General features: G+C 44.8%; 1 protein-coding gene across 1 annotated transcript in view; it reads left to right on the top strand.

The window, feature by feature from the left end:
* IGFN1 (immunoglobulin like and fibronectin type III domain containing 1) overlaps positions 1-24,615 on the top strand; it is a 73,625-nt gene that overhangs the window by 5,590 nt on the left and 43,420 nt on the right. The window contains exons 3-13 of the mRNA XM_074936485.1: positions 216-355; positions 904-1,003; positions 2,695-2,740; positions 3,281-3,455; positions 4,040-4,153; positions 7,433-7,604; positions 8,640-8,912; positions 11,326-11,502; positions 15,544-15,668; positions 21,320-21,596; positions 23,748-24,047. Coding sequence (XP_074792586.1) covers positions 216-355; positions 904-1,003; positions 2,695-2,740; positions 3,281-3,455; positions 4,040-4,153; positions 7,433-7,604; positions 8,640-8,912; positions 11,326-11,502; positions 15,544-15,668; positions 21,320-21,596; positions 23,748-24,047 — 1,899 coding nt within the window. The remainder of the gene's footprint in view (positions 1-215; positions 356-903; positions 1,004-2,694; positions 2,741-3,280; positions 3,456-4,039; positions 4,154-7,432; positions 7,605-8,639; positions 8,913-11,325; positions 11,503-15,543; positions 15,669-21,319; positions 21,597-23,747; positions 24,048-24,615) is intronic.

Genomic DNA, 24,615 nt, shown 5'->3' with positions numbered 1-24,615 from the left:
GAAGTTTTAGGCTTAAACTCAGTCCTACGAAAAATGCATTTTCTGCCTAGAAATAAAAATTCAGGGAAGAAATACTATTGGTCAGTGGATGAGTTTGAAAGACACTTTCCAAGTCAGCTTTCTGAAAAGCAGTCAGCTCAACTGTTGCTTGGTCCTATTTTATCCAGGCTCCTGCCTCCTCCCCTAAGTGACTAATTTTTTGCCTCTTTTGAAAGGTAAAAATGCCATCTTCAGGGCTGTGGTTAAGGGTGAACCCCCACCCAAGGTGATATGGAGGCGGAGCAAAGGAGAAATGAACAATCCTGACAAATACCAAATGTCTTTCAGTGGCATTACAAATGAGTTCATCCTGAAGGTAAGGGTCAGCTATGGCATATTGGGCCCAGCATAGCAGAGAGAAAGAGATAGGAAGAGAGAAACCCATCCTGGGATAGCAGGGGAGCTGTGGGTCTGGACATCAACAGAGCTGTGTAGGGAACCCAGGACCAGAATAGCAGAAAGTGCTGCAGCTCAGGATTGAAGGGCATCAGCAGATCTCTGTACAAGGAACTCAGGACTGGAACAGGATGGGGTGTTAGAGGTCAAGACTGGGGTGTATTGGAGGAGCTATGTAGAGTCAAGTTGCAGGAACTTCACCCTGGGCTTTGTAAACTGAATTGTCCCAGAGGAGCACAGTTGTCTAGATGGATCATGGATGGAAGTGAGTATGGGTGGCATTGAATCTGCAATAACACCCAGCACTAAAGCAAACAAAGCTTTTAGGAATGTCCTGGGAACAGAAAGAGGATCGAGGACGATACTTTGCAGCTACTTCATAAGGAGATGAGCAACTGGGAAGAGGGGCAGATTCCTCATTCACCATTGCAGGCTGCTGCCAGCTCATACTATCGTCTTCTTTTTAAGATAAACAAACTCTCTGCAGAAGATACTGATTTGTACCATTGCTCTGCTGTGAATGAGTATGGGGAAGCTGCATGCATTGCTGGCCTCAAGGTCATACAAGGTAGGACTGGCTGGGTCCTGTGTGAAAACCATCTGATTTGACTTTCACAGAGAACAGTCTATGCTGGTGGTTGCTCAGAGCATTGTCCAGGTTTCCTTTCTCTAGGAGAGGGAGTGTTGTACACACAGGAGATTGGACTTCTTCAGTCACTCCTCCTACTTTGGTGATGGATAGAAGTCACCTGTAATAACAGACAGACAAAGGTTGGTCGTGTGGTTTTTGTATTGGCCTGTGACTCAAAAGCTCCAAGTTCAGTGTCTGGCTCTGCTGCAGTCTTGCTGTGTGACCCTGGGCAAGACTTTTAATCTTCTTGGGCCTCAGTTCCCCATCTGTAAAATGGGGGTGGTAATATTTCCTTTATCAATTTCGATTATAAGTTCTTTGGGGCAGGGACAGCCTCTTCCTATGTGTATGTACAGCTAGCTCAAAGGGGTTCTGATCTTGGTTGGAGCTTCTAGGTGCTGCTATAATACAAATATTTAATAATAACTGGGAGTTATTGGGAATTCATGACACGTGGACACACAAATCCAGGCTGGGATTTCCCTGTGACTTTCACTGATTAGAGATCCGGGGATGGAAGACACTTGTATAAGTATTAAAGCTTGTTAGTATTATTATCACGGTTACCTAATGATTTTTTTTCTTTTCTTTCTTTGCTCTGTCTCCTCTCCCAACTCATCAGGTAGTTTCAAGAAAACAACAAAACCATTCCCCACTGAGCCTCAGGAGGGTAAGTGTGGAGAACAAGAGAGCTATCTGTATTATGTTTTATGAATATCATATGCACTTCAGTTAACCTGCTTGATATTATCCAGCCTGGCTGCAAGAAGGAGAATCAAAGGAGACTGTTAGGGGAAACAAACAAGAAATAGAACAATGGCAAAGAAAGAGACCATCAGAGAGAAACAGTGGGGAAGCTAATAATAAGAGAATGTCCACTTGTCTGGCTCCAACTCCGCTAGCAAGGTTTATTTTTCTCAGGCCCACATCTGGGATCAAAGAGGATATTAAACTATTAAAGTCCCTGGCGTAGAAAGGAACGGGGATTGAGCAGGCAGTAGAGGCTGGAGATGGATCTTTGACAGAGAGAGACAGAGAATGCTTCAGGAGCTGTCTGTCTTTCTCAGGAAAAGGGGTGTCTGAGCCGAGTGGAACTTACCCAAAACTTACAAGAAAAGAATAAAGTTTAGGCAAGACACAGGTGTATAGGCCTTTTGTTCTTTTATCCCTTTTGTCTGCTTGTTACGTACCTTTGGGTGAATAAATAACACTTTGTTTCTGAAGAAGCTGTTTCTGAGTCACTTTAATCAGGTGCAGGCCACAAGCCCCAAGAGAAAAATGGTTTATAGGTGCCAAGCCCAGTTGGACCTGTTGTGTTAATGGGCTGCCACCCAGAGATCCAGTCCCAGAGTGGTTGGACCGTGGGAAAGGTGAGAGGAAGACAGGCCTTCACCTAAAGGGTGCGCTAGAGGGACTAAAGGGTATCTAAAACACAGCTCACCATTTAGCTGCAATAGTGCGTTTTCAGTTAAATTTTCAGAAGTAGCCTAAGATGTCTCAGTTTGGACACCTATTAGTGGCCACTTTGCATCATGGTGGCCTTAGTTTTTCTAAAGCTCTTTTTGGTTCTGCGTTACGTCCTGTTGGGTGACTCCATTTTCACATCCTGTCATTTCTTTTTCTTACAGACCTGAAGAAAGAGTTGCAGGACTTCAGGAAAATATTAAAGAAGCGGTGAGTGGCCCCAGGGCAAGACCAGTGTCATAAAAGATACTTGTTTCACCTTTGTGGCAGGGGTGACTATCCACCCTTCACAGATCATCCGGGCAACACTACCTGCTTCTGTTTGTCTGGAGTCACCACGTAGAAGGTGCTCTGTTACTGGCTCTGGGGCTGAGGTCCCAGCGCTCTCCAGTAGGAGGCACCTACAGGGCTGTGCTGCTGATGCTGTCTTGTCTCACAAAGTTTGCCTTGTGGAATCTTCTGTCTCTTCTGCTCCTGCATTTTAGCTCACTCTGAACTTATTGGGGAAATGGCTGAAAAAGGTACAGAGACATGTTGCTTGTATCTCAACAGTAACACCTCTGGCCAATTAAGGAGCAGCATCAGTGTGTCTCAGAAAGATTCCCATCCTGTCTAGTCTTCATCTGCTGGTGGATATGACCTCCAGAAAGGGTGGGGATGAAGAATGAAAGAGGGGTAAATTAAGAGGAAAGAGGTGCTCCCCGTTGCCTATCTAAACTCCCAAATTCTCCTCCTCTGACTGTTCCTTAGAACTCCACTACCTGCACAGAAGGAAGTTGACATGGAACAGGTCTGGCAGTTGCTGCTGAATGCCGATAGGAAGGATTATGAGAAAATCTGTTTAAAGTATGGGATTGTCGACTTCCGTGGGATGCTGAGGAAGCTTCAGCAGATGAGGAAGGACAGAGAGGACAAGCAACAACAGGTAAGACAAACCTTGAAAAACCATTGGATTTCAGTTAGACTTAAGCTCTTCTGGGCCTAAATCACTTTAGAAAATGGGATTTAAGCTCCTAAGTCACTTACATGCTTTTGAACATTTTACCCAAGGGCAGCAAAACATTAGTGGCAATACAACAAAGAAGGCTCAATTCCAGCCTGACCTGTGTGTAACTCCTGTAATTTCAGTGGACTTCACTTTGCAAGGTATTGGTGGAATTGGTACTAGGGAGCCCGTTTTTTAAAACCTGGGTGCTGAATTTTGTATTTGGGTGCCTGTGCAGCTTGTGCTGATTTACACACTCAAATGTAGAATTAGGTCAACCGATACAGACAACCATATTTGAAAATTGGACCAATAGTGTCTGCTTTGTGTATGAGTGACCAGGGGGCTGCTGGGTACTATCCAGCTTGCCTAAAGCAGCAAAAAGTGGAGGGCTAGTGCTGTTCCTTTTGCTACGCTGATACAGTGGTGGGTAAAGTAGGTTCCACACCATTTTGACAATCTAATGGAAGATCTACCAAAGCCAGCCCTATCATATACCGTGTGCTTGTGTCTGTCCTTCACAGTATATCTACAGTGTCACAAACCTCAAACACATCAAGGTCAATAAGGAGGGGAATGCTACATTCCATCTAGAGATGGACCTGAAAAATCCTGAGAGCAGAATTTACCTGTACAAGGTAAGGTGGGAGAAGGAGTGGTGAGATCAAGCCATGCTGAGATTACAACGGTCACTTAGATCTGACTGAGAACATGCCTGATTAACTGTGCAGCAACTGAGTGTGTACGAAGAAAGAAAAGGAGTACTTGTGGCACCTTAGAGACTAACCAATTTATTTGAGCATAAGCTTTCATGAGCTACAGCTCACTTCATCGGATGCATACTGTGGAAAGTGTAGAAGATCTTTTATACACACAAAGCATGAAAAAATACCTCCCCCCACCCCACTCTCCTGCTGGTAATAGCTTATCTAAAGTGATCACTCTCCTTACAATGTGTATGATAATCAAGTTGGGCCATTTCCAGCCCAAATCCAGGTTTTCTCACCCCCCCCCCCACACACAAACCCACTCTCCTGCTTTATAATGTGACTCTCAATAGCAACTCCTTTGATTGATTAAGGAGCATAATTGAAGTGGGAGTCCCATCCAGTTGTCCTCTGCTGGTGGATGTGGCATGAGACCTGAAGTGCAGAAGATGAAGGGGTTACAATAAAGATGGAATATTCAAGTCCATCAGGGTCCTCCATGGAAATTCAAGAACCCCACAGGCAATAAATTGATCCCTGCAGTCTCAAATCAGCAAATTCAGACTAGTCTATTCATTTTGATGGGCATTGTGTCCCTGTCTAATTTGTCTTCTATCAAAGAGGACTCTGAAGGAAATTAAAAAATACACCTAGTTACAGAATTTCACAGCCATGGTCAATAGATCATTGGTGGTGCAGGTGATTTATGAACAGCAGGATGATCACATGGTGCTGAGTCCTCTTCCTCATTTCCTGCTGCTACATTGCATTCAGAAACAGCTAAAAATACATTAAGTATTTTCCTAATATGCCTTTCCTATGTAAGCAGTTTTTATAGCTGTTTTAGAGACATTTATGCAGTGCCAAATGAACTCTCAGTGCATCAAAAAGAGCTAATGGGATCTTTGGCTGTATGAGCAAGGAGTGGTGAACAGTAGTAGCGAGGTGGGTTTACCTCTGTATACTGCGCACATTTTTAACAGCGAGCATGATTAACACTTGCAACAAATTACCAAAGGAAGTGGTGGATTCTTCATTTCTTGAAGTCTTCAGATCAAGACTGCGTGTCTTTTTGGAAGATATGCTTTAGTCAAACACAAGTTACTGGACTCAACACAGCGATAACTGGGGGAAATTCTCCGGCCTATGTTATAGATGAAGTCAGACTAGATGAACTAATGGTCCCTTCTGCCCTTAAACTCTGTGAAGCTATGAAACAAATGGGTGGGGAAGTGGTCCGTGCAGCCACAAGTGGTAGCGGAGATGGTGAGTAAAATCACGGATTGGAAGGCAGTTTGATCACAAGCTATTCCATCCACATTAAGAGAGAGTCTAAGCACCCTGAGCATTTACATCTTCAAAGCTACAAAAAGAAACTAATTAAGCCTCAAAATGCCATGTGAATTAGGCAAATAAATGTTTTTTCCTCATTTAAGTAGGGTGACCAGATGTCCTGATTTTATAGGGACAGTCCCGGTTTTTGGGTGCTCCTATTACCCCCACCTCCCCCCACCCCCGTCCCAATTTTTCACATTTGCTGTCGGGTCACCCTACGTTTAAGAGAGTTCTGTACAGGGCTCATTGTGAAGTCAGTTTTCATAAGCAATGAGCAGCAACTGCCCATTATCAGCAATAATAGGCTGTGGACAAAGGTGATCCAGTGGATATAGTATACTTGGACTTTCCGAAAAAACTTTGACAAGGTGCTTCACCAAATGCTCTTAAGCAAACTAAGCAGCCTTGGATAAGACGGAAGGTCCTCTCATAGATCAGTAACTGGTTAAAAGTTGGTGGGGAGGGAAGGGTAGGAATAAATGGTCAGTTTTCAGAATGAAGAGAGGTAAATAGCTGAGTCCCCTAGGGATATGTACTGGGACCAGTGCTGTTCAACATATTCATAAATGATCTGGAAAAGGGATAAAGAGTGAGATGGCAAAATTTGCAGATGATACAAAATTACTCAAGATCGTTAAGTCCAAAGCTGACTGTAAAGAGTTACAAAGGGATCTTACTAAACTGGGTGACTGGGCAACAAAATGGCAGATGAAATTCAATGTTGATAAATGCAAACTTAAAGTAATACATATTGTAAAACATAATCTGAAGTATACATATAAAATGCTGGGGGTCTAAATTAGCAATTACCAGTCAAGAGAGAGATCTTGGAGTCATTTTGGATAATTCTCTGAAAATATCCATTCAATGTGCAGCGGCAGTCAAAAAGCTAACAGAATGTTAGGAACTGTTAGGAAAGGGCTAGATAATAAAACAGTAAATATCATAATGCCACTGTATAAATCCATGGTACACCCACACCTTGAGTACTGTGAGCGGTTCTGCTTACCCCATCTCAAAAAAGATTTATTAGAAATGGAAAAGGTAGAGAGAAGGACAACAAAAATGATTAAGGATGTGGACCAGCTTCCGTATGAGACGAGATTAAAAAGACTGGGACTTTTCAGCTTGGAAAAGAGACAACGACAGGGGGATACGATCGAGGTCTATAAAATCATGACTTGTGCGGAGAAAGTTACCAGGGAAGTGTTATTTGCCCCTTCACATAACACAAGAACCAGGGGTCACCCCATGAAATTAATAGGCAGCCAGTTTAAAATAAACAAAGGGAAGTATTTCTTCACACAAGGCACAGCCAACCGGTGGAACTCGTTGCCAAGGGATGTGTGAAAGCCAGAACTATAACTGGATTAAAAAAAGAATTAGATAAGTTCCTGGAAGATAGGTCCATCAGTGGCTATTAGCCAAGATGGTCAGGGATGCAACACCATGCTCTGGATGTCCATAAGCCTCTGACTGCCAGATGCTGGAAGTGGACAACAGAGGATGGATCACTTGACAATTGCCCTCTTCTCTTCATTCCCTTTGAAACATTAGCCACTTTTGGAAGACAGGATACTGTGCTAGATGAACCATTGCTCTGGCCCAATATGGCCATTCTTATGTTCTCAGCCATCCCTGGTATAACTCATTGACATAAATGGAGTTGTACCAGGGATGAATTTGGCATAATGTGTTTGAAGGGATTTGGACCTCTGGGGCTCCCGTATGCTAGAAACCGAGTGTTGCACACTTAACATATTGCACTTAGGAATTCAGGTAGTCTTGGGTTGGTGCTTTAAACCCATTTAATGTCTTTCCATTTAAACAAGTGCATTGCTCTAACTCAGCAGATTGCCTCTTTTCTCCCTTTAGGATGGCCAGCTGATCAATTATGGATTCAACGATGACAAAGTAAAGCACTGTCTGAGGCAGGCAGGGAAAAAGTACAACTTCACCATCAACCACCTGCAGCTGGAAGATGCCGGCGTGTACCAGCTCAAAGTGGAAGATGTGGATGTCTTCTCAACTGAGCTAGAAGCTGACTGTAGGGACCTGAGCTTTATAAACATGCACTTTGCCAGGATGTGATAAGAACCCATAGCAGATGGGAAATCTAATCTGGGACTAAATTTCAAACTCAGTAGTGGAAACCAATAGCCACTGAAGTCTATGCAGGCAAAGGCTCTTACTCTCTAATAATACACTTGTGACAAAGAGAAAGGGTAGGAAAGGTGGTCATGTGGACAGGACACTGGATTAGGTTTTAGGATCAATGGGTTCAATTCTCAGTTCAGAACAGACTTCTTGTATGACTTTGTGCTTGACACTTAATTTATCCTGTGCCTCAGTTCCCCTTCTGTAAAATGGGGATAATAATCCTCTTTGTCAAAGGGATGTTGTGAGGCTAAAACTCCATGAATGATTGTGAACTGCTCAGACACCACAGTGATGAGGTGTTGGTACCTAGTTAAATAAAAAAAAATATATTCCTGTACCACTCAGAAGTAGACTAAGGCGTACATCTCCGGGTAGCTGTTCTTTCTGCCTGCGCAAAAGCTTGCTGACTTCAAATTTTCTTTCATCCATCCATCCATCCATCCATCCACATTTAGTCCTAGTGAGTCAAGCAACTCCTTCACCCGCATTTTCCTAACAATGGGCCTCAATCCTAACTTGGAGAGACCACGTTCCATTATAAGGGAATGGGCGCTATCCCACCCTGGTCATTGGATATAGAAGTGGGCTGTTCCTTTTTTGGTCCTTGTAGGAAAATGAGTCCCATCCAAGACTTGCAGAGAGACTGGAAGTGGCAGCTGTCCCACTGTAACTTTCCATAGTGGCCTCCAATAGGAGGGAAACAACATTACTTTGCTTCAAGATATGTTTTTGTATATCTCTTGTATAAAATATAATAGAAGGGAGGGTCATTTTAGGGGGCATGTAACACACTCTTCTCACAGCCTCCCAGAGTGTAGGAGACTTTCCTAGGCTCCAGCATAGCTTTTCTCCCTGAAAGACCTGAGCTGCCTGTCACGGAGAATCTGTTACATGACTAATAGCCCTTGGTTTGCCATTGCAGTCATTCCTGTGGGATTCCGACACTTGCTTAGTGAAGTGCACTGCCATGAGCAAGGAAATGCCATCTTTGAATGCAGCCTATATAGCCCCTGCTATGATGCCGTGTGGCTGTATAGAAAACATCCCATTGAGAAGAGTGAGAAGTACAAAATCTCCATCTCTCCTGATGGCCTGACCCACCAGCTGGTGATTAAAAACACACAGCTCACTGACAAAGGGACTTACACCCTCGATATAAAAATCTGCTCCTCTAGTGCATGGCTGGAGGTGGAACGTGAGTAACACTCTATTCTTCCCTTAGCTTCAGTTTTGCTTTCTTATGGTGGACCTAACTTTGTCTCCAGGTGGCCTGCCGTTAGACATGGATTGCTGTTGGGAGTTGATTGTTAGGCTGGTGGCTCTGGAGTGCTATCTGGGAAAGTGGGAAGCAGGTTAGAAAGTAACTTCAGCCTTCCTTTTCAGTAGGACTATGACAATCAGTCAATAACTCCCCTCCTTATGAACACTGACAAAACCTGCAAGCTCTCATTTCCCCTATTGCCATAAGATGGATTCTCCATCACTTGGAGACTTTAAATCAAGACTGGATCTCTCTTAAAAATACACTCTAACTCCACCGCAATATAGGAACTTGATGAAGAAATTACAGGGTGAAAATCTTTGGTCTGTGTTACACAATAGATCAGACAAGATGATCACAAATATTCTTTCTGACCTGAAAATCTACTATTCCTATTCAAGTGCTGCTATTTCTAAAGTAGGGTCCTCTTAATTAGGCTATCCAAATCAACTATCTGTTGTCCTCATTAAGTTGCTGACCTTCAACCCAACTGGGACCAGATGAGGAAAGTTGAACCCCCAGACCTCTGGCCTGTTAACCATATTTACAATTGGTAGTGTACATCCTTATTTAACTTACCTAAGGAACAACTACACTTTAAGTAAATATTAACCTATATATAGGGCTGGAGTCTTTACTCCTTGGGTGGGAAATTTAGAGGGGCAGGGCCCCAAACCTGCAGTTCAACTAGTAGGCCCTGTACTTTGGAGTATGGTGGGGATTGTTAGCCACTGGGTACGTGATCTTTTTGTTGAATGCAGGAGAGGGATGGGTACAAGAGAGAAGTTGCCTTTGTGTCCATGGTATCCCCTCAACCTCTCATGACAGGAATTGTGGGGTTGACTGATGACTGATCCTTCCTAATCTGATAGGCTCCATTACCTAGTTAGAGCCAGGCCTCTTCAAGGTTTAAGGCTACCTCCGGATACCTGGATCGTGTTTTCAGCTATTTTACTTAGACCTCCCTCAAAGCAGCTCCTCTTGTTGAGTGATGATGGACAAACCCCTCCAGCAGAGAGCCAGGGGTTAGTCTGCAGGGAAGGCTTCCTATTAAACTTGCCATAGATACACATTCAGCCAGAAGTGGCCTTTCGCTCCAGCCCCACTACACCTCTAGGCTGGAGCTACTGAGACGGGGCCTCCCTAAAATGGCTTTAGGATCAATCAGGTTTGCTATCAACCCCCAGGTGGCCTAAGATGGCTGCTAGCTATTGCTGGTATCCTCTGGGTGTCTCTTGGCCAACACTGATCTCTGTGCGTCTGTGCTGGCCCACTACCCTTGGCTGCTGGCTGCTGCCAGTCACTGCTGGCTCCATGCAAACTCCTGTAAGAGGACTCCGATTGTCTCCATTTACTGGCTGTCCCACTGGTGTGTTTAGACTCCCCTGTGTAAGTTCCCTGAGGAGGTCTCTGCTGCTCAGCAGAGGAGAGCTGGGAGGAGCATGGAATGTTCATCTCCAACTGCCATAACGGACTTTCTTGTTTACTTCCAACGGGCCCCATTCCCTCTCAGCAACAGCTATCTCTGTACCTCTGAAAACCACAGCATCCCCCAGCGGATGAAAAGCTAGATGTGGCTTTGGGTTTGCTCATCCTCCGGCTAAACACTGCTTCACCCCCAAAATAAAATGTTGAGAGACTATCTCTCTCAGGGCCCTTCCACTCTTCCCATGGTGCAAACTAACCTGAATCTGATGAGCATCAGGGCACATATGAAAATGGGAGGGAACTGTGATTGTGAGGGTATGGCATTGTTTGAAGGGGAGGATATATGTTTTAAGTTTTGTCAGGGATGCCTAGCACATACAAGTTAGGCACCCTTTATATGCATTTAACTAAATGAGTAAATAAGAAAAGCTTGGTGGGTAAAATAATTAAAACAAAACTCTGTAAACTACCATTTCATTCTGAAATTTACAAAATGGAGCTGCAAAAGTTGCACTGTCTTTCATGTCCGCTTTAAGTCCCTTTTTGGAGTGAGAACAGACCCATTTCTACTTAAAATGTTGGTTTTTGTCTGAGAAACATAAAATTCTGACTGAAACTTCCATTGGAAACATGCAAGATTTTGAGTTTTATATATTCTGGGTGTGAAAATGTCCTCTGTGCAAAAAATTAAATTTCTGTATTGTGAAATGTCCTGGAATGAAATCATAAAAATCGTAGTGCAAAATTGAATGCTCTCGTTTTCATCCCTTTCATACATTTCTCATTACAATGGCATGATATTTCATTTGGTGGCTGCAGTGTTATGTGAGATTTTTATTCACTGTTCCTATTGCTTTTGTCTTTTCTTTCCTGTGAATGGCTTCTTCTCCAATCAACGAACAATGTGTCTACAATGCAGCTGCCAGAGGAAAGAGCAGACAAACTGAAGGAGATGGAACAGATAAAACTGGATGGCAGACAGATAAGTCCATGTTGCTAGATGAAGAAGGTGCTAAGGAACTTCTACAGGGAGAAGGCCTTGGGAATCAAAATCACCTTAAAAGCACCAGAATGGGCAAAGATGGCCAGTATGGAAGTAACCAAGATGGTAGTCGAGACCTCTATGGCTCCTCAATGGATGTTGATTGGCAACATGGATCTTTGGGACAAGATAGGCTAACTGGAAGGGTGGGGAAGGATGGAAGGATGGGGAAAGGCCAGTTTTCTGGAGCAGGCACAGATGGAGTTTCAGTGGCAAATGGGAATAAATTTGGTTTGGCTAGTAATGAATGTGGACGTTTAGGAAAGATTCATGGCCAAGACTTGAAGTTAGGTGGAGCTGGTATTGGTGGTGCAATAGTAGAAGGGGATCTGCATTCTTTTTATGGCGAGGAGTCTATGCTGGGTGGAGCTGGTTCTGGTGGCGGATTAGGGGGAGCAGGAGGGTTGGGTTCTTTAGATGGTAGAGATTCCATGCTTAGTGGTGCTGGTGCTAGGTTAGGAGGTTCAGGAGAATTGGGATCTCTCCATGGCATGGAAGGCGGTGCTGACACTGGTGGTGCTGGGTTAGGAGGAGCAGGGAGTATAGGATCCCTCTATGGCAAGGATGGTATACTATGGGGAGCTGATGGTTCTGGCGCTGGCCTTGGTGGTACAGGGGATGCAGGCTCCCTCTATGGCAAGGATGTTATGGTACTTGGAGCCAGTGTTGGTGCTGGAGACCATCTAGATGGTGCTGGAGACATGGGTGCTCTTGGTGACAGAGATGCTATACTAGGTGCATCTGATGTTGGTGGTGCTGGCTCAGGTGATGCAGGGGGCACAAGTTCCCTCTTTGGTGAGGATGGCATGCTAGGGGGAGCTGGTGGTTCTGGTGCTGAACTAGGTAGTGCAGGGGGCACGGGTTCTCTCTATGGTAAGGATGGCATGCTAGGGGGAGCTGGTGGTTCTGGTGCTGGACTAGGTAGTGCAGGGGGCACGGGTTCTCTCTATGGTAAGGATGGCATGCTAGGGGGAGCTGGTGCTGGTCTCGGTGATCTTGCTGGTCTAGGTGGTGCAGGCTCCCTCTATGGCAAGGATGTTATGCTAGGTGGAGCCAGTGTTGGTATTGGACTAGATGGTGCTGGAGGCATGGGTGCACTTGGTGGCAGATCTGCTATACTAGGTGCATTTGATGGTGGTCGTGCTGGCTCAGGTGGTGCAGGGGGCACGGGCTCCCTCTGTGGTAAGGATGGTATGAAAGGTGGAGCCAGTGCTGGATTAACAGGTGCAGGAGGCATAACGTCTTTTTATGATAAGGATGATATGCTTGCTGGGGCTGGTGCTCATGACGCTGGTCTAGGTGATGCATGTGGTATGAAGTCTCTCTATGGTAAGGATGGTATGATAGGTGCAGTTGGGGCTGTGGCTGGTGGAGATGAGGCTGAGATTGGTGGTGCCAGTGCTGGTTTAGGTGGTGCAGGAGGAATGAGGTCTCCCTATGGTAAGGATCGTAGGCTAGGTGGAGATGGGGCTGGTACTGGTGTTGGTGGTGATGATTTAGGTAGTCCAGGGGCCATAGGGTCTCTCTATGGTAATGATGGTATGCTAGGTGGAGCTGGTGCTGCTGGGGCTGGGGCTGGTAGTGGTTTTGGTGGTGCAGGGGGCGTGGCGTCTCTCTATGGTAAGAATGGAACGATAGGTGGAGCTGGCTCTGGGGCTGATGGTTCTGGTGCTGGAGTAAGTAGCCCAGGGAGGATGGGAACTCTTTCAGGAAAGGATGCTATATCTGGTGGAGCTGATGCTGGATTAGGAAGAGCAGGGGGTCTGACGGGTTCTCTCTGTGGCAAGAATGGTATGCACAGTGCTGGTTTAGGTGATTCAAGGGGTGAGGGCTATCTCTGTGGTAAGGATGCTATGCTAGGTGGAGCTGGTACTGGTTTAGATAGTGCAGGAAGGATAGACTCTCTCTATGGTAAGGATCCTATTTTAGGTGGAAATGGTGTTGGTGGTGCTGGTGCTGGATTAGCAGGTACAGGAACCATGGGTTCTCTCTCTGGCAAGGATGCTATGCTAGGTAGAGCTGGTGCTGGATGTGGACTAGATGGTGCTGGGGTCAGAGATGCTATGCTAGGGGGAGCTGGCACTGGTAGTGCTAGGATTGGTGCTGGCTTAGGTGGTGCAGGTTCTTGCTATGGCAAAGATGGTATGCTAGGTGGAGCTGGTGCTGGTGTTGCAGGTGGAATGGGTGCTCTTGATGGCAAGGATTCTATGCTAAGCGGAGTCGGTGCTGGATCAGCAGGTGCAGGAGACATAGGGTCTCTCTATGGTAAGGATGGTAAGGTAAGTGGAGCAGGGCCTGGTGCTGCTATAAGTGGTGCAGAGGGCATGGAGTCTTTCTTTGATAAGGATGGTATGTTTGGTGGCACCAGTGCTGGTGCTGGAGTAGGTGGGGCAGGTGTGCTGGATTCCATACATAGCAAAGGTTTAGTGCTAGGTGGGGCAGGGCCTGGTACTGGTGGTGTATTCATAGGAGCTTGGGGCACGGATTCCCTTGACAGCAGAGATTCTATCTTAGATGGAGCAGTTGCCAGTGGTGGTAATGGTGGTTTAGGACACTTGGGTTCCCTTTGTGGCAGGGATCCTGCCCTTGGTGGAGCAGCTGTTGGTGCAGGAGGTAAATTACAGGATGGCTCCATTGATGGGAGAATGCCAGGTGTTCATGGTGAAGGGTCACTGGGTTATGATCAGATGTCAGGCCATCATAGTGGAGTCCAGGCTGATGCCAGAAGAGGACAGATGTCAGGCCTTAATGTCAGGGGACTAAGTGCAGAAGAAAACTTGAAAAACAGAGACTGGAAAAGAAGAGGAGGTTTTCTCCAAGACGAAGCAAGAGGTATTCACTTTTCATTGATGGCTTTTATGGTGCTATTGCTCTAGTATTTTAGAGAAGAAGGATAATCTTGTGGTTGAGATCTAGGCCTGAGAACTTGGAGGCTTTCTGTTCTACCTGTGACTGTGCCATAAATTTCCTTTGTGATCTTAAGTAAATCACAGGCCCAGATTTTTAAAAGTGGTCACTGATTTTGGGTTTCTCCTGTTTTGGGTGCCTAACTTGGATCTGATTTACAGAAGTGCTGATGCTCCCAACTTGTAGCTGAAGTCGATGGGAGCTCCATGTGTTTAACACATCTGGAAGGGGAGACTTGAAAATGTTTGTCTCAGCTTCCACATCTTTAAATGGAGATAGTAACTTCACCACTTCCAGGAGGTTGGGAAGAGATTTATAATTGTCTGTTAAAGTGCCTTGAGATCCTTGTGATAGAACTGGTATATATTAATGATAGCTGTTAGAAATATTGTGAGATCTCTCTGGAACCCCCCTCTAAGCCCTTCTAACTCCTTCCTATGAAATAAACAGACTCAAAGCACACATGGAATAGGCATTATCCAGTTCACAAAAAATTAGTTTCCATATCTTTTCAAGTAAAGTGTCCATATTTCTTCGCCATCTCCCAGTAGTTCAAAACAGATCCTTTTACTTTATTGTTTCTAATGATGTCCAGTGCAAAGATCTCCATTCTTCCACAGCCCTGAGACCCATTCAGTGCCAAATTTTCTGTTATATGAAAATGCACATAAAATCCAACCCAGAAAACTCTTACTCATGTTAGTTGGCCTTATCTGACTAACACCACTGAAGTCAATGAGGCTGCTCATGAGAATAAAGACTACTTAACTGAGTGTGGATAAGGTCTATAATGCCAAATATTTCTGGTTTTGTGCTGCGTTTCTTATGGGAATGAGGGATTGGGATACGTGTGCCCACTTAAATACAACACACTTGAAATCAAGCTTGTAGAGTATCCATTTGTCCATTATATTGACTTGACTTGCATGCAGAACGTTGGCAGATCCTCAGTTGACGTATATTAGCACAATCCCAATTAAATCAGTGTCAGTTTACACCATCTGAGGATCTGTCTTAATAGTATTTTGGGATTATTACTGTAGGACTTCTTTTTATAAGAGTGGTGCCTGTTCTTCCCATCTGCACGGGCATTTTTGTGCTCAGATGTTACTCCCCCAGTATGTTCTCTTGTGTAACAAATGGTCAATGCATTTCCAATGTGGGCTCTTTTCCTCTCTGTATGTTCAGAATCACATTGCCATTTCAACAAAGGGTTGTCTGATGTCAGTGCCCAGAAAGGGAAACCCACTGTGCTGTCTTGCAGCCTCAATAACGATCAGGTGGAGGGAATCTGGTTTAAAGATGAATTCGAGGTAAGGGTGCAATAGCTCACTGTTTTCTTGGGACACCAAGGACTTATTTCACTTGCTGGCTACAACTTTCATGCAATATTATGGCAAGGTGTTTCCTTACTCTGCCCCACTTTCATATGGCTGAGAGACAGGGTCCTCTGCGGTGGTGCCCCAGTTTCCACTGTAAGGGAAGGCAGCAGACTAGTGTCCCTGGCCGCTGAGTCTGACCTGTGCGGGATTGCACCCGAGCCTGTTTGGCTCAAGCCTCCCAAGGGGAATTGGGCAAGGTTCCTCCCCAGTCCCACCACAGGGCCATTTGCATTCTCACATCTACACTAGGAGGGTATTGTGAGGTTTTTTTCCCATCTCATTTTCCTTGACATGGGCAGGGAAGGGACGAGCCTCCTTTCTTCTCCCCACTACTGATTATTTAGAGTGCATATACATACTAGGTGCATTCAGAAATGCAAAGAAAAACAAGGTGCCTTCTCCAAGGAACTTCAGGTTGAAGATATGATTGTGAGAGGTGTGGACCATCCACAGTGCTCATTGAAATCAATGCTCAGCACCACTTAAGACAAGACAAATTAGATGCAATGTCTCATTACAATGCAGGAGAATGGTTTGGGTCACAAGGTCACTGAGGATGAGATTGCAGTAGTCCAGATGAGAAATGACCCAGGCATGGAACCAGGTTTTAGGAGTAGGGATGGAGAGGAATGGAGACAGCTTAGATATATTAGGACCTGCTCCAAAGCCCACTGAGGTCAATGGAAAGACTCACATTGACTTTAATGGACTTTGGATCAGGCCCTTAGTAGGGAATATATTGGTCCATCAGTGGTTACATGAAGGGTTACCAGTTAAATAATCAAAGAATATCATAGTAATTAAGCAATGGTGACCAAAACATAGGATCTTACCTGGGGATTAATGATGAGCTATGGTGGACGCAGCTGAGGAACGCTAGACAGTCACTGATTCCTATGAAATACCCTGTTTTGAGCTGCTTGTTGCTACACAGGATCTGTGCTACACCCCAGCTTTTAGACTAGAGGCTCTCAAACTGGGGGTCAGGACTCCCTCAGGGAGTCGCGAGCTGTCAGCCTCCACCCCAAACCCCGCTTTGCCTCCAGCATTTATAATGGTGTTAAATATATAAATATACAGTCAGCACGGATTCACCAAGGGAAGGTCATGCCTGACTAATCTAATCACCTTTTATGATGAGATTACTGGTTCTGTGGATGAAGGGAAAGCAGTGGATGTATTGTTTCTTGACTTTAGCAAAGCTTTTGACACGGTCTCCCACAGTATTCTTGTCAGCAAGTTAAGGAAGTATGGGCTAGATGAATGCACTATAAGGTGGGTAGAAAGCTGGCTAGATTGTCGGGCTCAACGGGTAGTGATCAATGGCTCCATGTCTAGTTGGCAGCCGGTGTCAAGTGGAGTGCCCCAGGGGTCGGTCCTGGGGCCGGTTTTGTTCAATATCTTCATAAATGATCTGGAGGATGGTGTGGATTGCACTCTCAGCAAATTTGCAGATGATACTAAACTGGGAGGAGTGGTAGATACGCTGGAGGGGAGGGATAGTATACAGAAGGACCTAGACAAATTGGAGGATTGGGCCAAAAGAAATCTGATGAGGTTCAATAAGGATAAGTGCAGGGTCCTGCACTTAGGATGGAAGAATCCAATGCACCGCTACAGACTAGGGACCGAATGGCTAGGCAGCAGTTCTGCGGAAAAGGACCTAGGGGTGACAGTGGACGAGAAGCTGGATATGAGTCAACAGTGTGCCCTTGTTGCCAAGAAGGCCAATGGCATTTTGGGATGTATAAGTAGGGGCATAGCGAGCAGATCGAGGGATGTGATCGTTCCCCTCTATTCGACACTGGTGAGGCCTCATCTGGAGTACTGTGTCCAGTTTTGGGCCCCACACTACAAGAAGGATGTGGATAAATTGGAGAGAGTCCAGCGAAGGGCAACAAAAATGATTAGGGGTCTAGAGCACATGACTTATGAAGAGAGGCTGAGGGAGCTGGGATTGTTTAGTCTGCAGAAGAGAAGAATGAGGGGGGATTTGATAGCTGCTTTCAACTACCTGAAAGGGGGTTCCAAAGAGGATGGCTCTAGACTGTTCTCAATGGTAGCAGATGACAGAACGAGGAGTAATGGTCTCAAGTTGCAATGGGGGAGGTTTAGATTGGATATTAGGAAAAACTTTTTCACTAAGAGGGTGGTGAAACACTGGAATGCGTTACCTAGGGAGGTGGTAGAATCTCCTTCCTTAGAGGTTTTTAAGGTCAGGCTTGACAAAGCCCTGGCTGGGATGATTTAACTGGGAATTGGTCCTGCTTCGAGCAGGGGGTTGGACTAGATGACCTTCTGGGGTCCCTTCCAACCCTGATATTCTATGATTCTATGATGATTCTATATAAAAAAAGTGTTTTTAATTTATAAGAGGGGTCACACTCAGAGGCTTGCTATGTGAAAGGGGTCACCAGTACAAAAGTTTGAGAACCACTGTTTTAGACCATCTTTTGGAGTAACCCAGTCAGTGTGGCAGACCTCCAAGGAGGCCCACTTGTTCTTCGGGGTAGGCCCGGCTGCCTCACCGCCTCCTAGATTGGAGCCTCTGGGTTTCAGCACTCCTCTTTCATACCATGAGCTCTCCTCAGTGAGTCCCACTGAAGTGGACTCCTGGTTAGAGTCTTGTACACCCTTCAGGAACTAATGCACCCCAGCAAGTATTTGTAGTGACACCCAAGCAGAGTTTTCAAAACAGAGCAGGATATATTAGTCAACAGGAACACAGCACTGGAAGTCCTTAGGTTAGCATAGAGAAACGAAAGTTAAAGCATAGTCCATTTTAGTCAAGCCAGAGTAATTCGCTAGCCAAGCTGTAGTTAACTCCCTTTTCAGGCTCTGTTGACTTCCTTAGTCAGTCCCCGTAGAGAGCTCCCAGCCACTTCCAGAAACCAATTCTTTACTGCCTTTTGGTCACCTCCCAGTCCTTTGTTTTCCAGGTAGGTCCATGCTGAGTTCAAACCCAGGGGTGAGAGGTGGGGGAAAACTCCTTCCTCTGGGTGTTGATTGCTAGGTGTCAATGATATGGCCTTTAGGGTTTTCTATGTTCTTCTCAGATTTTCCATTGATAAGGGTTGACCTTGGCCAGTCCTTCTAATGACCCATTCAGTCCACTCAGACAGCTAAGTGGCATACTCCCCCCCCCCCCACATGTCTCTTTGCCCCAACAGCAAACTTAATCATTTTTCTCCCACTGGGTAGAAAAGCTATGTACGGGGAAAACTGAGGCTTCATAAAAATACTACAGGAAATTCCCACTTTGTCACACCTGGATTTTGTATTCAGTTTCATTTGGCACATCGAGCATTCTTATTTCCCAAGTCCAATTCCCTTTGTCTCCCAATAAAAAAAAAAGCAAGTGTTTCCCTGTATCTTTTGTTAATATTTTGAACTGCACTTGATCATCCAAATAGTTTGAAATTTTGCACTTCCATTGTATTTGGCTGATACATTTGGCGTGCTACCCGGCTTCCAGAAAAGATTGCAAGCAAGCCAAGAAGACCACAATATTTGCTTTGGCCAGGCAGAAAAATTGTCAGGTTTGTGATATCTGTGGGGGTGTTTTATAGAGATGGTCAACATTTTTCCATTCTATTTTTTTTTTTTTTGAGGGAAAATGACAGTTCAACTGAAGGGAAATTTTCACATAAATAAATAAATAAATAAATAAATTAAATAAATGTTCATCAAAAATGTTTGCATTTTCAGTTTTCTGAGGAAAAGAAAGTGTTCAACATTTTTAATGGAAAATGATTTTTTTTTATTAAAAATGTTGACCAAATTTTCTTTTCCGTCCCCACCCCCCCCACCCCCCCAAAAAAATCCAAAAAATGTTGATGAAAAGGGATGTGTGTGAAAATTGAAGTTTAAGTGTCATTTTCCAGTCGGCTCTAGTGTGTTATCTTCTTGGCTGGCCAGTCTTTCTTTTGAATAGCCATATTAATAAACCGGAAAGTCCCATCTGACATTTGTCCTGCCAAAATATTGGATAGTTCCTGTAAAGAAAAAATGTCTCCCTGTCCTTTACACAGCAGCTAACAGGCCTGGATGAACTCTCTTCTGAAAAATATGGGCTGGTCCACAAACTGATAGACACAGTAGAAGAGAGTCATGCTGGGAAGTATAAATTTGAAGCTGAAGGTGTCAAAACTGAAGCATCTATTTTTGTTGAAGGCAAGTCTGTTCAAATTGTGCTTCATTGCCTCGATGTTAAAAAGGCAGCTGGAATGCTCATGTTCCTAATGCAATGTATTAGCCTGCCTGTGCTTAAATGTAATGCAGAATTTCTCAAATTGGGGTCCATGGAGTACAAGGGTACTCCAGGGGGTCCGCAAGTCATGTCCAGGGCTGCCAGCCCTGCTGATCAACTCCTCCCCCTCCCTCACAGTGCCTCCTGCATGCCATGGAACAGGTATTCAGCAGTGTGCAGGAGGCGATGGGAGGGAGGAGGAGGAGCAGGGATGGGGCAAGCTCGGGGGAGGGGATGGAAAGAGGCGGGGAGGAGAAGGGGTAGGGGTGGAGTGGGGGTGGGGTGAGGTGGGTCCGTGGGGGAAGGGATGGAGTGTGGGCAGAGCCTGGGGCTGAGTGGAGGAGTTGGGGGTCAACGAAAAATTTTAAATCAAAATGGGGGTCCTCAGGTTGCTAAAGTTTGAGAACCGCTGATGTAATGCATTCATTATCTTACAAAGCAGTATTTTGGTTAGAAGGCTGGCCTTGTGGTTAAAGAAATGAAGTGGAATGTAAGAGATGTGGGTTTGATTCTTAGCTCTAACGCCAATTTTTGTGAAGGAGATTGCGCATTTCCTAACTAATTGCAAATTTATAGTGGAGCCTTAATCTTGCATGAACAAAGTTTATTGCATTTAATATCCCAGATTTTAGTTTGTAAAGAAATGAGGAGGTGGGTGAAAAAAGCAGAAAATATAAAGAAAAACAGGGAAATTAAAAGAAAAAAACAGCTGACAGGCACTGGCTAGCGGTAGATTTAGCCATTGCAAAGTGAACAATTTAATACCTAAAAGACTTCATAAGAATTAAAGAAAATGTCACTCTTAAACAAGCAAATACATCTCTATAATATGTGCATCTCTAAGTGTGCTGTATCATTATCTCAAAGGTTTGACCAGCTGATTTAATCAAAAACTGTCTCTTAGTTCACATGCATGCTTACTGAATTCCAAATGAATTTATGCATGTCGGATGAAATTCACCTCAGTGCAGGAGCAAGAACAAAGTCTAGGCCTCACTTACGTTATATTTTGAGGGCATAAGTGGGGCCTGGTGCTGTTGTTCTGTACAGGGTGAATTACCGTGCAGTGCATGTATGGATACAGAGCATACGGTAAGTATGCAACTAAAACCGAAGATCTAGATCCTGTGAGATCCTGAGCCCCACCTGCCACATGATAAATTCCAGTGATTTTTGTTGGGATTGGGCCCAATAGTACCAGGTTAGATAATGTTGAAAATATTTAGCAGCAGTTAATTCAGAGCAGCTCTGCCCTCAAAATAAGCTTTTTCTCTTTCAGTTCTATTTATGAATGGCTGAGTTTTTATGTTTAGATCCTCCAAATGTTGACAAGGCTCTTCTGGAAAAGCTGATGAAGGAGCCTGTGATAGTCAAGGCAGGGCAGAATGCCATGGTTAAAATCCCATTCAAGGGCCGGAAGCCAGTCAGAGCAACGTGGTTAAGGGACGGGGATGAGCTCCTGAATGATGCCAGGATCCATATTGACAAGGCAGACAGCTTCACACGGCTTTCCATCTCCAGCACCAACAGGAAGGACTGTGGGGATTACAAAGTGAAGCTGAAGAATGAGAGTGGAACCCTGGAGGCCAGCCTAAAGCTGGAGGTGATAGGTGAGAGTCTCATGATATCAGTCCACCACCTTGGGCACAGAGGGAAGTCCTTGTAAGTTGTTTTTGGTACCTCTCTTCCTGATTCTCCAGAGATAACTAGTTTAGAGTCATGGCACACACAGAAGGAGCTCTTCATTGGTGCTTTTACAGAACACTGCTTGTAAGAATATCTGAGTGCTGGCTGGGCTCACTCTTTCCCTTCTCATCCACAATAAACCAAAAGGAGACAAGGTGCTGAGCAACTCCCAGAAGTGCTGAATGCCTGCAGCTCCCATGGATTTTAATGAGACTTGAGCCACTTGGCACCTTCAGGAGCTGCTCAGTGACTTCCAGGCTCAAATGCAAAAGGATCCACATGGTTGTAAATCTACCAGACCTATCCTTGCTCCTTTATTGGCTCACCCCAGCCTGTATCCTGATTTACCTATGTGGGGTCTGAAACCTGAAAACCATGCATGGCAGATTTGCACTGGTTTAGCTTCAACTGGAATTCTCTGCAGCGGTGAAAAAGGGCCAGGATTTGTTCCCAGTCGAGGAACAGGTTGATGAGATCAGAAGTGTGGTCTGCTGGGGAAGGACAATGCTACATCACTTGATTTAGCTTTGTCATTCCTAGTAATTAACAGAAGATTAAAGACTTCCAGGTGGAGTAGCCAAATAAAGATAATCTCGCTCATTTTCTAAATTAAACAGTTTACTTATGCATCCATCTTTTTGCACTGAAACACAGCCCCTTGAGAGCTGCAGGAATTTAAATATAAAAGTCAAATGAAGAACAAACATTTCTCCAAGAAGAAAAGTACTAATTAAAGATGCAAACTAGCCCAAATGTACCTATTAAAGTCCAAATAATTACACAAGGGTTATAAATCACTAAGATAAATAATCAGTTTCTCTCATATTCCTTCCCCTGTCCTTCTCCTCTGGTTTTGTGATCCTGGTTTGTAGTTATCACTTGGCTCATTATAGAGTAAATTATTCTGCAAAAGCCATTTCCTTCTGAGCTGATGGAGCTCAATATCTGACTTGTACAACCTGCTCTATTGATCACAAAAGCAATTTAATGTTAAAGTTGTCAGGGGAATCTTGCCATTCTAGTCACAATAATAATAGGCCCAAGTTAACTTCCCAGCTGTAATATGGTGCTATATGGCATATCTGTGTAAGATGGAGGTGCACAGAAAGTAGAATAGATTCCCAAACAAAGATGGAGAAACCCAAAATTCAGAATCGGGTTAGTTTAGATTTGGATCCCATTTAATCTATACCACCTACATTTAGGGTGGAGGAGAGGATTGTTGACTACCTGGTTCTGGGTTTCATCCATTTGTAGTTGATTAAAAATGGGACTCAACAAGGGTGTGTTTGGCTTTGGTTTGGAAGAGTCTCCGTTGGATTTTGTTTTTTTTGCAAACCAAAAGTGGAAGTAAATCGGCTCCAGGTCTCATCTTACCTGAGCACCCCAGGTTTGGGGTGAGGTTGGTAAATGCTTCCAGTTTGGAACCATCTGTACTCCTAAAGGAGATGGGAAGTCAATGAGAGTTTCACCCAGGTCTGACTTTGATGCAGTATTCATGGGAATGATCAACTATAGGAGGCGTGGCCAAACCACGGCTCATGAGCCACATGTGGCTCTTTAAAAGTTAACGCGTGCCTCGTGGTGCCCCCCATATCCTCCCTTTCTCGGCCTACTAGACTGAGTGCAGGGGGAGAGCTTGGGGTGGTGGGACTAGCGGCTTCTGCCCTGAGGGAAGGGGGGTCTCGGGGCTTTAGGCGTACGGGGATGCATTGAGGCAAAAGCCCTGTGCGTGCCCCAGCAGGCACCACTCTGCGGGGCAGGTTGTGTGTGTCTTGTGGCTCTAGAATTTCTGAAGATTATCATATGCAGCTTGGAGGGTCAGTAAGTTTGACCATCCTGGAACCATAGATTGGATGAGGCAAGTGTTTTCCTCTTGCCACACTCTCCTAGATCAGTAGATGAATGGATGTTTACTCAAGTAATCTTGCTAGCGTTAATTCTGCTGCTCTACCCTGTAAGTACTATACAAACTGAGACTGAGTTGCCTAGTTTGAGTAGCGAGAGATAGTGACCCCTCTGATATCAAGAACAGAGGTGGGACCTTTTGCTCCCTGTTTTTCTCCTCCTTTCAGACAAGCCACAGAAACCGATCGGACCCATAGAGGTGGTGGATAGTTCCACAACTGGAATAACCATTCGATGGAAGCCCCCAAAGGATGATGGGGGCAGACCAGTGCAGAACTACATCATAGAGAGGCAGCAGGTGGGCAGAAAAACCTGGGTAACGTTGGGAGAAACCAGCAGGGACAACAGCACTTTCACCACCAACAAAGTGGGGCAAGACAAAAGCTATCGCTTCAGGGTGCGAGCAGTGAATGCTGAGGGAAAGAGCAAGGCACTGGAATCAGATGAGGTGATGGCTGCAACCAAAGGTAAGAGGAAGAGCTTTGTGTAAACACATCTTATAGCCATGTGAGACTTCTATTATGAAAGCCGAAATCAAGTGAAACTCACATTTTGGGTTTTGTTACAAATCTGTACTTTTGTCCAGTTTGAACAGAAGGTTTGCAAGCCTGGCTCAACTGTCAAGTGACTGTGAACATGATGTCATATGAATCTGGGGCCAATTTAAGGTTTCAGATGGAGACCATAAGTTTCTTGCAAATTTTGGTGATTCTGAGTGAGATCTGCTTTGAGGTTTTTGGGTACAATCCAACCTAAACCTTGAAGCAACATCCACAGTGGAAACCATGCATGGACTGAATCCAAAGAAAGGGTTCCCACATGTCACTGCAAAGAGAACCTGCTAAGCTTTTACCTTAATTTACTCCATAGGTAAATGAGTCTCCCAAAGGGACATTGATTGGTTGTGTCTTTATTCAGTAGTATCACTTAGAATATTAGGGTTGGAAGGGACCTCAGGAGGTCATCTAGTCCAACCCCCTGCTCAAAGCAGGACCAATCCCCAATTTTTGCCCCAGATCCCTAAATGACTCCCTC

The sequence above is a fragment of the Natator depressus genome, chromosome 21, assembly GCF_965152275.1.
Source record: "Natator depressus isolate rNatDep1 chromosome 21, rNatDep2.hap1, whole genome shotgun sequence".
NCBI classification, from domain to species: Eukaryota; Metazoa; Chordata; order Testudines; family Cheloniidae; genus Natator; species Natator depressus.
This window is presented reverse-complemented; position numbering and strand designations above follow the sequence as displayed.